Genomic DNA, 13,520 nt, shown 5'->3' on the forward strand with positions numbered 1-13,520 from the left:
TGCCTCAAACGAGGCTAGAGACTCTGCAGCCCTGACAGTGACTGGAAGTGCATTCCACAGCCGAGGAGCCGCACAACTGAAAGCACTATCACCCATAGTTTTTAGTGTGCTGTGGGGCTGTTGAAGGGAGATGGACCTGGAGGAGCGAAGGGTGCATGTGGTAGGATGAAGTCAGACAGATACTTGGGTCCAGAGTTGTACTGTAGATGCACTTTAGATGTGCTAACAGCCTTAGTTGTTAGCGACCATATTGTATTCTCTGCATTCTCCGTGTAAAGGAAGTCTGTTTGAATTAGCTTCAGTAACTGTTTGATTTAGTGTGTCTGTATTGACTTCATTACATAGTTTCTTCGGATAGCCTTATGTATTCATTAGTACAGTATATTTGTCTTTGCCTAGTCATCACAGATGCTGTTATATAAGTCTCCTTTGGAGATTGATTTCCAAAACTTTCTGAAAATATTTTAGATTCTTTGCAGCTTTGTTTTTGTTTGGCAAATTATCATTCAATTATTTACATTGTATCATCGTACAGAAGGTAAATTCATTTAGTTTTGATTTCCCTCATAGCTCTTCAAATACACACACTCATACAGTACAGTATGAGACCGACCGGCTCGATTCCGTCTTATATAGCAATGGTGTTTTTTACATTGGATTAAAGTAGAGACTCAGAGCTAGAAACTAGTATATCATACACTACAGTTGAGGAACAATGGGAAAGTAATTCTGCTTTGAAAGTTGATAAACTTGTAACCTCACTTTTGAGAAAATGGCCCTTGAATTTTTTCGTACCTAATGGAGAGCTCTTCTTTGTCTACACCCATTCAGCATCGTTCACACTCTCTTAAGCTTTAGCTCCACCCATCTCTTTAAGGATTCACATGTGAGGCTATGTACTAAATAACCAAAGATTTCAAGACTAAATGCTGGTTTATACTACGGATGTGTTCGTAAATGTTATCTGCAGTGCCAGAGTTTCTGGGCATTCGTAAACTAAGAGCGTTGCCAGATTGTCCATTCGTAAATTCAGAGCGTTATACGCTCTCGGAGCATTCAGAGCGCACACTGGACGCTCTGGCCGAGTAGTAGGGTTGATCCGAGCGTTCTGACCCAACAACAGCAGTCAAGCACGCAAGCTAACTGGCTAACGTTGACTACCTTGCTAGATACTTCCAAACACAAATGAGAGAACAGCTCACTTTGACCATTATACTCACCCTAGCAGAGCTAGTTAGGCTGTTTTTATGTTATCCAGAGTGTTGGTGACTGCAACTGTGCTGCTGGCAACAATTTCATTATGCTTTTTTGGCAACGTTTACTGACACCCGCCATATTCAACGGGTGTTGAGTGTTCGTAATTCCGTCTGCGCTCTGGCACACTCAGATGAGAATGCTCTGAAATCAAAGTAGATAACCAGAGCGAATTTATCAGCTATGTGATATCTTTCAAAAAAGCTGAGTTAGAAAGGATTACTTACACATACTGACCAGCTCATGTTATCGACAGAAGTGTGCTACTGTACATAGCAGACCAATCTGAACTCATCTCTCGGCATGTCCAGCCCACTCATTAGCTCAGACAATCATGGCTTGCGGGAATGTTTCTCGCTTTTTCCATGGATAAACCAACTTGGCTCTTAATTAACCATTTTCTTAGTATTTACAGATGGCATACAAGTTTGCTATTAAGGCACATGAAAGTTAACGTTCCAGAAGACATTTCTGCCCAAAAACGTATTATGATTTAAAAAAAGGTTTACATTCAATTGGAGCACCTGTGAAGAAGTGTCACGCGACATATGTCTCGTTTCCTGAAACGAGTCACGTATGTTTGTTTGCTTGTGCACACACACACAACTTATTTTTTCTCTCTGTTTTTGTTTCCAGACCTCCACCACCACAGTGAACATAGTGGTGACTGATGTCAACGATAACAACCCTCAGTTTGATCGGACCCTACCCAGAAACCTCACTGTCCAGGAGGAGGAGGCAAACATGTTTGTGGGTCAAGTCACGGTAAGCACATCTGATGGGCTAAAGATGCACACAATATGGTAGTATGTTTTTTGAAATTCACCTGAATACCTTGAACGTGAATATGAAGAAAAACAACCTTACAACCTTTCACCTGCCATTTCCTAGCATTTCCCTTCTTTCTACATTTCTACCTGGCACAGCTTTACTAAGCAGGCCTTCTTTACCCATTCTCTAACCCAGCTACTCCCAAAGTTCCACAGGTGTCCACAGCAACACATGTGGCGATAACTCCAACAGGCTCTAATTGACTGGAATACAATTCTTTGCTGAGTTGGGATCAAAAGTATTACCTTTCCCTAGTGATATCATTACTTTGGTTTGGGCAGCACCCTGATAACTGATGATACATGAAGTGTTAAAGGGCAATTCCACCACTTTTCAACCTCATTTTAATTATCTCCAGCACATCACCAGTGTCTACATACAGTTTGTGAAAACGGAGCATTTCTACGTAACAGATATGGAATCATGTAGTAGCCCAAAAAGTGTTAAACAGATCAAAATATGTTTTATATTTCAGATTCTTCAAAGTAGCCACCCTTTGCCTTGATAACAGCTTTGCACACTCGGCATTCTCACAAGCAGCTTCATGAGGTAGTCACCTGGAATACATTTCAATTAACTTGGATTTTCCTTCTTAATGCGTTTGAGACAATCAGTTGTGTTGTGACAAGGCAGGGGTGGTATACAGAAGATAGCCACCCTATTTGGTAAAAGACCAAGTCCATATTATGGAAAGAACAGATCAAATAAGCAAAGAGAAACGACAGTCCATCATTACTTTAAGGAGTCAGGATGATTGGAAAATAGCCTAGGCTCTATTTAAAGCAATTAGGCTGTTACAGTATGTTATCCAGAGTTTTGGTGATTGCAACTGTGCTGTCAGATTGTCCGTTCATAAATTCAGAGTGTTTCGCGTTCAGAGCGTACACTGGACGCGAAACGTACAAAACGTGTTAGCAAAAGTAGCTACTTGGACATAAATAATTGACATTATCGAACAAAACAACAATTTATTGTGGAACTAGGATTCCTGGGAGTGCATTCTGATGAAGATGATCAAAGGTAAGGGAATATTTATGATGTAATTTCGTATTTCTGTTGACTCCAACATGGCGGAGAAATGTTTTTTATATCTGTGCGCCGTCTCAGATTATTGCATGTTGTGCTTTTTCCGTAAAGTTTTTTTGAAATCTGACACAGCGGTTGCATTAAGAACAAGTGTATCTTTAATTCAATGTAAAACATGTATCTTTCATCAAAGTGTATGATGAGTATTTCTGTTATAAGTTGTGGCTCTCTGCAATTTCTCCGAATATTTTGGAGGCATTTCTGAACATGGCGCCAATGTAAACTAAGATTTTTCAATATAAATATGCACATTATCGAACAAAACATACATGTATTTTGTAACATGAGTGTCATCGGGTGTAACATGAGTGTCATCGGATGAAGATCATCAAAGGTTAGTGATTTAATTTTATCTTAAGTTCTGCTTTTTGTGACTCCTATCTTTAAAAAAAAAAATTACCCCCTTTTTTCTCCCCAATCTCGTGGTATCCAATTGTTAGTAATTACTATCTTGTCTCATCGCTACAACTCCCGTACGGGCTCGGGAGAGACGAAGGTCGAAAGCCATGCGTCCTCCGAAACACAACCCAACCAATGGTTCTTAACACAGCGGGCCTCCACCCCGGAAGCCAGCCGCACCAATGTGTCGGAGGAAACACCGTGCACCTGGCTACCAGGTTAGCGTGCACTGCGCCCGGCCCGCCACAGGAGTCGCTGGTGCGCGATGAGACAAGGATATCCCTACCGGCCAAACGCTCCCTAACCCGGACGACGCTGTGCCCCACGGACCTCCCGGTCGCGGCCGGCTGCGACAGAGCCAGGGCGCGAACCAAGAGTCTCTGGTGGCACAGCTAGCACTGCGATGCAGTGCCCTAGACCACTGCGCCACCCGGGAGGCCCGTGACTACCATCTTTGGCTGGGAAAATGGCTGTGTGTTTTTTGGACTTGGCGGTGATCTAACGTAATCATATGTTGTGTTTTCGTTATAAAGCGTTTTTTAAATCGGACACGATGGGTAGATTAACAAGATGTTTATCTTTCCTTTGCTGTATTGGACTTGTTAATGTGTGAAAGTTACATATTTCAAAAAAATATTTTTGAATTTCCCGCGCTGCCTTTTCAGCAGAATGCTGTGGGGGGGGTTCCGCTAGCGGAACGTGTGTCCTAGAAAGGTTAACGCCAGGGCTCCGTCTTTAGCCGTGGCTTTGAGCATTTATCTGGCTTTCTGTGTAATACAAAATGGGGGTAAATCACCCTTACCCCATCTAAGCCCTCTCTCTCTCTCATTTTCAATTGTTTCTTTGATTCTCTCTGTGCTACTCCTTCCATCCCTATTCGGGGTTAATAACTCAGCAGTCAGGCTTGAATCGAACAGTGGCAGGAGAAGTGTGACCAGATTTCAAAGTATTTCCCCCTTCTCTCTCTCTCCCTCCCTCTCCCTCTTTCCATGTTACCATGATTACAACAGAGAGGAATTTGTGTCTGCTGTTCACACACAAAAACCATGATGGCACACACACTCACACACATGCTTGCACACACTCACACACTGGAATAACAATGACCTGTCATATTAATTAGGGATTTAGAATTTGTTAAGTAACTAACTTTCTGTCTACCCTGAAGGATCCTCAAAATGTACCTCATATTTTCCCTATTCAAGGAATTCCCTTTATAGGAAGAGGTTTATGGCCCTTTAAACTTATTGATGATTAGTCATGTCTGTGACAAAGACACTTATCTCAATGTGAACAGAACATTTGATTGAAATTAACACTGGGCTTTAATTTATGAGAACCGTGTTAGCTTAGTCATTTTTAAGTGTACATTAAAGTGTGTGTGCATGCGTAAGTTTTAACACATTTTAACGGTGACTTTATTCATGATATAGCACAACCTCTTGTACCTTACTGCTTATGTATTTCCATATTTCCCTTTCCCTTCTTCACTCCACATATTTATGCTTCCCCTGCAGGTCACAGATCGAGATGCAGGGGCTAACGGTCTGGTGCGCTACAGGATAGTCAACCACCCAGGTGTCTTCACCATCAACGAGAACGGCAGCATATTCACCGCAGTGCCTCTGGATCGGGAGCTCAGGAGTCGGTATGACCTGATAGTGGAGGCCTCTGATGCGGCGGTGGACCCCCGCAGGACCACCATCACCCTCTCTGTCCTTGTGATAGACATCGATGACAACAGCCCAGAGTTCTCCCAGAAGAACTATGTTGTCAACGTCCCCGAGAACAGCCCTGTGGACACTGTGGTGCTGCGCTTCAGTGTAAGTCTGTCTGTCTGCCTGTCTGTGTGTGTGTGTGTGCGCGTGTGCAAGTGCGCATGTGTGCGGGTATGTGTCCTACAGCTTCACTGATCAATGAGCATGGTGGTTCTGAGACTCAGTGTAAGTGTGGGTGTGAGTGATGGGACTCTGTAGCTTCTCTCTCTCTCCATCTCCCTGTCAGGCTTTGTGCAGGGCAGTAAGGGCTTCAAACAGCTTAACTATTAAATGCACCCTTTAACATCCTTTAACTTCAAAGCGTCTCCAGCTATCAGCCAATTTGGCCTCCATTTCAACTGCCATTCTCTTCCAGGCTGGTAGCAAACATCTATAAAAATGTGAATTTCATTGCAATGGTTCTGACTGCAGCACCTCATCCATCCCTCTCTCTATTCACTCTCTCTCTTATCCCTCCCTCTCTCATCGCTCCCTCTCTCCCTCCATCCCAGGCGGTGGATGCAGACCTGTTCTCTAACGTAACGTACCGTATCAAGTCTGCGGAGGACATGAAGCTGTTCTCAGTGAACCTGATCTCAGGCGAGCTGTCAGTCCTGCAGACCCTGGACTTTGAGGACCTGGCTAGTATGGGTATGGGGGCCACCTATACCTTCCAGGTGGAAGCCGTCGACCAGGCTGGGACCATGCCCCCCGGTGAGGCCACCGTCACTATTCGGATCACGGTACGATTACGTCGCTCTGTATTCACTGTGTTTGTCATGAGTGATAGTAAAAGTAAAAAATACTGTTGCTTCACACTCATTGTTTCCACTCATGATGGTGACTAGTAGGCTACTGCTTGAAGAATAGGCAAGTTATGGCCCTCATCAAGGTAAAAGCACTTCTTGCTTTACGTGTACAATGTTATGTACCATCATGGTCCCTGAGGACAAGTATCGGTGGTGAAGGATGCACACTAACAGCACTGTAGAAGTGATAGTCATAGTCTGCTGTCACTCTTTATTCACTGTGCTCTACAGATAATTTGGAAGATTTCCTCCTCTGGTTAGGATGAATAAAAAATGTGTTTCTAACTACTTTACCCTCATGGCCCCCCAGCAGAAGTAGTGCTGGCATAAATCAACAAAGCAATACATTTGTAGAGGTCCTAGAGAGCTGCCCTGCACTACACCACACTTTACATGTTTGACATTAGAGAAGCTTCCACTAAAGAAAATCCTCTGAGTTCTGGTAGCAGAATGACTTTGGCTACCCTCCAGGCCTGAGGACAAAGACTTTCCTCTAGTCTCAGATTAAAGATATGACAGATAGGAGTGGCTATAGAGTCAGCTACCATCTTCAGTAGCTTTACATCTAAGTTGTCAATGCCAGGATTATTGATGGATAGCAAAAATATATACCTCACCCACACTAATTTAACAAAATTAAAATGTACAATGCTGTTCTTTCATTATTAGTTTTTTATGCATGAATACGATGGCTCACTGTTTGTTGTTAGCATGTTCTGTCTAAGTTTGCCCACTTTGCCAACGAAGTAATCATTCAAACAATTGCCAACATCAAATGGTTTTGTGATGAATAAGCCATCTGATTTGATCTTGGCTTCATAAAACAGTTCCTTCTTATTTTTGTTGAGTTTAGTCACGTCATTTCTCAATTTGCAGTAAGTCAGCCAGTCAGATATGCAGCCAGACTTATTAGCTACTCCATTTGCCCTATCTCTTTCAACCAAACAGTTGTTCAATTCTTCATCAATCCGTAGAGCCTTAACACTTCTAACAGTCCGTTTCTTAACAGGTGCATGTTTATCAATAATTGTAAGCAGCAATTTCATTAATTCATCAAGTTCAGCGTCCGCATGCTCCTTATTAATCACATGGAACTTTGGCTTTCCTGGATATATCACTGCATCTAATGGGTATGGATACAGCTTTAGAACAAAGTTCTACAGTATTAGTAAAAATGTGAACCGTACATGTGGATGATCTTGTTCCTGTAGTGTTTGTAAACACACCCTTGTTGATTGATTAATAACCTGAAACAGATTGCAGGCACTGGTTACAGTGAGAAGTTTTCTCTTGAGTGGACAGCTTGATATAAGCTTGACAGCTTGATCAATATTCAGGTCAACAAAAAGTAGAACACTCTGTTTACATCACATACACTATCAAGCATTTCACACGCATTATTTAGGTACTGACTGTTAGCACTTGGTGGCCTATAGCAACACCCCCCAAAAAACGCTTTAGATGAGACAGGTGGACCTACAACCGCAACACTTCAATAACACTTTACATGAGATCTTCTCTCAGCATTACAGGGACATGGCTCTAAATATATACAGCAACATCTCCCCCATAAGCATTCCTGTCACTTCTGTAGATGTTACATCCTTGTATGGCTACTTCTGTATCATCAAAGGAATTATGTAAGTGAGTCTCCGAAATGGCTAATATAGGAATGTTATCTGATGTTAGCAAGTTATTGATTTCATGAACCTTGTTTCTAAGGCTACATATATTATTATTGGCTATTTTCAGCCATTTCCTGGGTTGTCTATCAGTGATAGACATGTGTAAAAGAGCAACAAAAAAAGAAGGGAAAACAAAACATTCAGCAGTCCATTAAAAGATCCTCACCTGTGATAGAAAGACACCACTGTTCCCACCAATACTCCCACAGGCCCTGGTCTTTGTAATGTTAGCAATTTAGGCTACGCTGTTACTTCTTGCTGTTCCAGACAGGGCAGGTCGCAGGGAAGAAAGAAACAGCAACAAACAGCAGGGATCTAGACAGCCACAAGCCCAGAACAATCTGCGGTCCCAACCGTATCGCAAGCTACGTTCAAGCCCTCAAGAAAACCCCTGCTGATGGAAAACTTGCGGTCGCGTTAGCCCTGGTGCTATTCCAGGGCTGAATGACTCATTAGCGTTGTTACTGCAATTATGTGAGGATTTTCAGACGCATGTTTTCCCATTCCAATCTTTCAGGAGATTAGCCTCTCAATCGAAACTAAAAGATTAGACGCCTCCTGTTTTGGCGCACTGTGTCTCGCTCTGTTTATGTGTGTGTGTTTGTGTGTGCGCGTGTGTGTGTGTGTGCGTGCGTGCATGTATACGTCTGTGTGCATGTGTGCATGTTCTTATGTCTAGAGTTCTTACACTTCACCCACTGAGTAGGTGTGCATTTGCTTTATACAATATTTAGGTGGTTGTGCATTTGCTTTATCAGGGTGTAAGTGGGTTTTATTTAGCCCAATGGCGGAACCGCTCACTTTAACTCTGTATTCACAATTTTGACAGGAAGCGAAGTGTGGTTCCTCAAGTTGTTCCTCTGCAGGCCCAGCCTACCTGTAGAGTGAGTTTGTCCTCCGATAAGGATAGTGTTTGATGCAGTTTCCTTGTAGTCACCCAGGAACAGTGTTTGATGGGATAAGGCACAGTAGTGCTTATGTTATCACACCCTCCTGGCTGTTATTTGATATGGCCCACATGCATTAAAGTGGGACTAATGGATTCAAACTGGGTTCCTATGAGTGGAGATGGAGGAGACACTATGATTTTCCTTATTTCCTACATTTAGCACTTGCATAGGCTTTTGAAGTCTTTTGTGTTTGATTTGTTCTTGTGTTATTCTAAAGGTTTTCTTGTTTCATTTCAATGGAAGGCCTCACAGTGATTGATTGTGTACTCTACCTGTGTCCTGGGGTTCGTAATTAAACTCACACACTTTTCCTTATTTTCTCGCAGTTTCTGAAAACACACTGTGGAATCTGCTAGAGTGTGTGTGTGTGTGTGTGTGTGTGTGTGTGTGTGTGTGTGTGTGTGTGTGTGTGTGTGTGTGTGTGTGTGTGTGTGTGTGTGTGTGTGTGTGTGTGTGTGTGTGTGTGTGTGTGTGTGTGTGTGTGTGTGTATTCTCCACCTGCACAAAGGAGGAAAACACCAAGGCATGGCTTTGTTATTGAAAGCAGAAGCAGTGAATCACAGTTTGTCAGCTCTACAAAACACAAGCTGCATATAGATGGACGGGAAATGTGTCTGTGAATGAATCTTTGCCTGAGTCTTTGCCTTTCACAGTGAGGTCCACTACACATGGTTAGATCAGATAGTTTATTCAGGACCGACCCACTTCAACCATACTATCAGAAATGTGATTATATCATATGAATCAATGTTTAGTTCTATTGCTGCTGCTGAAGATCTTGATTGTATATTATGGTGTCAGTGTTTGGCCTCCATCCCACAACTAGGTTAACTAGAGGGAGAGAGCGAGAGAGCGAGGAAGAGAGAGATTAAAATAAATGCCATGTTCACTGTTATGTTATTGCTCTCTTTGGGGTTTTACGTTTCCAGGATCTTAACAAAATGTATTCAATGTAATGCAATAGAAGAGAGACCCATGGCAGTAATTGTTGGAATGGCTATTCTAGTTTGCAAGGTAACATAGTGTATATTTCAGTAAAAAAACTCAATATGACATACGGTACCAGTCAAAAGATTGTACACACCTACTCATTCAAGGGTTTTTCTTTATTTTTACTATTTTCTACATTGTAGAATACTAGTGAAGACATCAAAACTATGAAATAACGCATGTAGTAACCAAATCATGTAGTAACCAAAAAAGTGTCTAACAAATCAAGATATATTTTATATTTGAGATTCTTCAAAATAGCCACCCATTGCATTGATGACAACTTTGCACACTCTTGGCATTCGCTCAAACAGTTTCATGAGGTAGTCACCTGGAATGCATTTCAAATAACAGGTTTGCCTTCTTAAAAGTTAATTTGTGGAATTTATTTCCTTTTTAATGTGTTTGAACCAATCAGTTGTGTTATGACAAGGTAAGGGTGTATACAGAAGATAGCCCTATTTGGTAAAAGACCAAGTCCATATTATGGCAAGAAGAGCTCAAATAAGCAAAGAGAAATGACAGTCCATCATTAAAGGTCAGTCAAACTTTTGACTGGTACTGTATATCAGTAGGAAATCAACACATGCCGTAGTGTCGATGAAGGTGCTTATGCAGGAAATATGCCTCTATTGTTGTTATGTGAGGAAGAGCAATAGAAACTGAATTGTTTCCAAGGACGTCCGTTGGGGAGGACCTGCTTCGTGCTGTGAAAAGGACTGTGCCGGATTGCACTAAGGACTCTCCTTTCGTCCCTGGATGTGTGTGTTTTTGACTAACCAAACTGTCCCTCTGTCCTCTCTGTCAGAGACACAGTAGGCTGTCACAGTAGGCTGTCAGAAAAGTGGGAGGTGGGAGATCAGAGAAGAAAGTCTATCAAAGTTCCTCCTCCGGGCACGGTAGAGTTTCAATAAACAACAGGGAACATATAGGGCTCTTGCGGTGACCGTATTACCGCCACACCAGCAGTCATGAGTCATGACCCAGTAAAATTCAAATCAAATCAAATTTTATTAGTCACATACACATGGTTAGCAGATGTTAATGGGAGTGTAGCGAAATGCTTGTGCTTCTAGTTCCGACAATGCAGTAATAACCAACAAGTAATCTAACCTAACAATTCCACAACTACTACCTTATACACACACACAAGTGTAAAGGGATAAAGAATATGTACATAAAGATATATGAATGAGTGGTGGTACAGAACGGCATGGCAAGATGCAGTAGATGGTATAGAGTACGGTATATACATATGAGATGAGTACTGTAGGGTATGTAAACATAAAGTGGCATAGTTTAAAGTGGCTAGTGGTACATGTATTACATAAAGATGGCAAGATGCAGTAGATGATATAGAGTACAGTATATACATATGAGATGGGTAATGTAGGGTATGTAAACATTATATTAAGTGGCATTGTTTAAAGTGGCTAGTGGTACATTTTTACATAATTTCCATCAATTCCCATTTTTAAAGTGGCTGGAGTTGAGTCAGTATGTTGGCAGCGGCCGCTAAATGTTAGTGGTGGCTGTTTAACAGTCTGATGGCCTTGAGATAGAAGCTGTTTTTCAGTCTCTCGGTCCCTGCTTTGATGCACCTGTACTGACCTCGCCTTCTGGATGATAGCGGGGTGAACAGGCAGTGGCTTGGGTGGTTGTTGTCCTTGATGATCTTTATGGCCTTCCTGTGACATCGGGTGGTGTAGGTGTCCTGGAGGGCAGGTAGTTTGCCCCCGGTGGTGCGTTCTGCAGACCTCACTACCCTCTGGAGAGCCTTACGGTTGTGGGCGGAGCAGTTGCCGTACCAGGCGGTGATACAGCCCGACAGGATGCTCTCGATTGTGCATCTGTAGAAGTTTGTGAGTGCTTTTGGTGACAAGCCGAATTTCTTCAGCCTCCTGAGGTTGAAGAGGACCTATTGTGGACCTATTGGGTCGGTAAGCAAATTGGAGTGGGTCTAGGGTGTCCGGTAGGGTGGAGGTGATATGGTCCTTGACTAGTCTCTCAAAGCACTTCATGATGACGGAAGTGAGTGCTACGGGGCGGTAGTCGTTTAGCTCAGTTACCTTAGCTTTCTTGGGAACAGGAACAATGGTGGCCCTCTTGAAGCATGTGGGAACAGCAGACTGGGATAAGGATTGATTGAATATGTCCGTAAATACACCAGCCAGCTGGTCTGCGCATGCTCTGAGGACGCGGCTGGGAATGCCGTCTGGGCCTGCAGCCTTGCGAGGGTTAACACGTTTAAATGTTTTACTCACCTCGGCTGCAGTGAAGGAGAGCCCGCAGGTTTTGGTAGGGGGCCGTGTCAGTGGCACTGTATTGTCCTCAAAGCGGGCAAAAAAGTTGTTTAGCCTGTCTGGGAGCAAGACATCCTGGTCCGCGACGGGGCTGGTTTTCTTTTTGTAATCCGTGATTGACTGTAGACCCTGCCACATACCTCTTGTGTCTGAGCTGTTGAATTGCGACTCGATTTTGTCTCTGTACTGGGACTTAGCCTGTTTGATTGCCTTGCGGAGAGAATAGCTACACTGTTTGTATTCGGTCATGCTTCCGGTCACCTTGCCCTGGTTAAAAGCAGTGGTTCGCGCTTTCAGTTTCACGCGAATGCTGCCGTCAATCCACGGTTTCTGGTTTGGGAATGTTTTAATTGTTGCTGTGGGTACGACATCGTCAATGCACTTCCTAATGAACTCGCTCACCGAATCAGCATATTCGTCAATATTGTTGTTGGACGCAATGCGGAACATATTCCAATCCGCGTGATCGAAGCAGTCTTGAAGCGTGGATTCAGATTGGTCGGACCAGCGTTGAACAGACCTGAGCGCGGGAGCTTGTTGTTTTAGTTTCTGTTTGTAGGCTGGAATCAACAAAATGGAGTCGTGGTCAGCTTTTCCGAAAGGGGGGCGGGGGAGGGCCTTATATGCGTCGCGGAAATTAGTATAACAATGATCTAGGGTTTTTCCAGCCCTGGTAGCACAATCGATATGCTGATAGAATTTAGGGAGTTTTGTTTTTAGATTAGCCTTGTTAAAATCCCCAGCTACGATGAATGCAGCCTCAGGGTGTGTGGTTTCCAGTTTAATTCTACATGACCGTTGAGTCACAGTAATCTCCTCTTATGTACTCTAACCACTCTGACATCAATGCAAATGCCATCAAAAATGCCCATCAAAGGCATCATCAAAACAGTATGTGCTTTTAAAAGTCACCTGACTGTGATTGATACATTTGAAGAAAGAAGTTCAACGACAGGTTGAAACTGAGTGGAAAACATATTAGTTGAGGATGTTGTTTCCAAGGCAACGCGCTTTCTAAAGTGATGATTCATTAAAAACACCCATATGCATATTAGAGCTAATGCATAAGCATAGGCCTATATATGAGGCCAAGCCTGGGTAAAAAACATAATTATTAAAATAATGATTGTGCCGTTATACAATACACAGCCAACCACATATTACACATGGCAGAATTTAAAAAAAATAATACTGATTTAAATTATCTTTGGTACATAATTGGTCTGGTCTAAATTAAACAAATTCAGATTTGGCCTAAAGTTATAGTGCTTGGTTTAGATTTAGAATAGACTAGTAATTTATTTGTATTTTCCTACTTAATAGACTGACACATTACCTTTAGCTACAGAATATCTCACCACCCCGAGCTTCCATCTCCTACTGTCTCTCCTTCACTCCGGCGCGCAGAGAGAGGGGCTGTCAACAGTTTAATTAAATATGTTTTGTTGCGAAAACA

General features: G+C 42.7%; 1 protein-coding gene across 2 annotated transcripts in view; it reads left to right on the plus strand.

Annotated features, from left to right (window-relative positions):
• Window positions 1–13,520, plus strand: part of LOC139570882 (protocadherin-15-like) — a 276,263-nt gene that overhangs the window by 163,021 nt on the left and 99,722 nt on the right. For both annotated transcript variants that reach the window (XM_071393180.1, XM_071393179.1), the window contains 3 exons: window positions 1,891–2,019; window positions 5,088–5,393; window positions 5,840–6,070. In XM_071393180.1, the coding sequence (XP_071249281.1) occupies window positions 1,891–2,019; window positions 5,088–5,393; window positions 5,840–6,070 (666 nt within the window). The remainder of the gene's footprint in view (window positions 1–1,890; window positions 2,020–5,087; window positions 5,394–5,839; window positions 6,071–13,520) is intronic.

The sequence above is a fragment of the Salvelinus alpinus genome, chromosome 3, assembly GCF_045679555.1.
Source record: "Salvelinus alpinus chromosome 3, SLU_Salpinus.1, whole genome shotgun sequence".
Taxonomy (NCBI): Eukaryota; Metazoa; Chordata; class Actinopteri; order Salmoniformes; family Salmonidae; genus Salvelinus; species Salvelinus alpinus.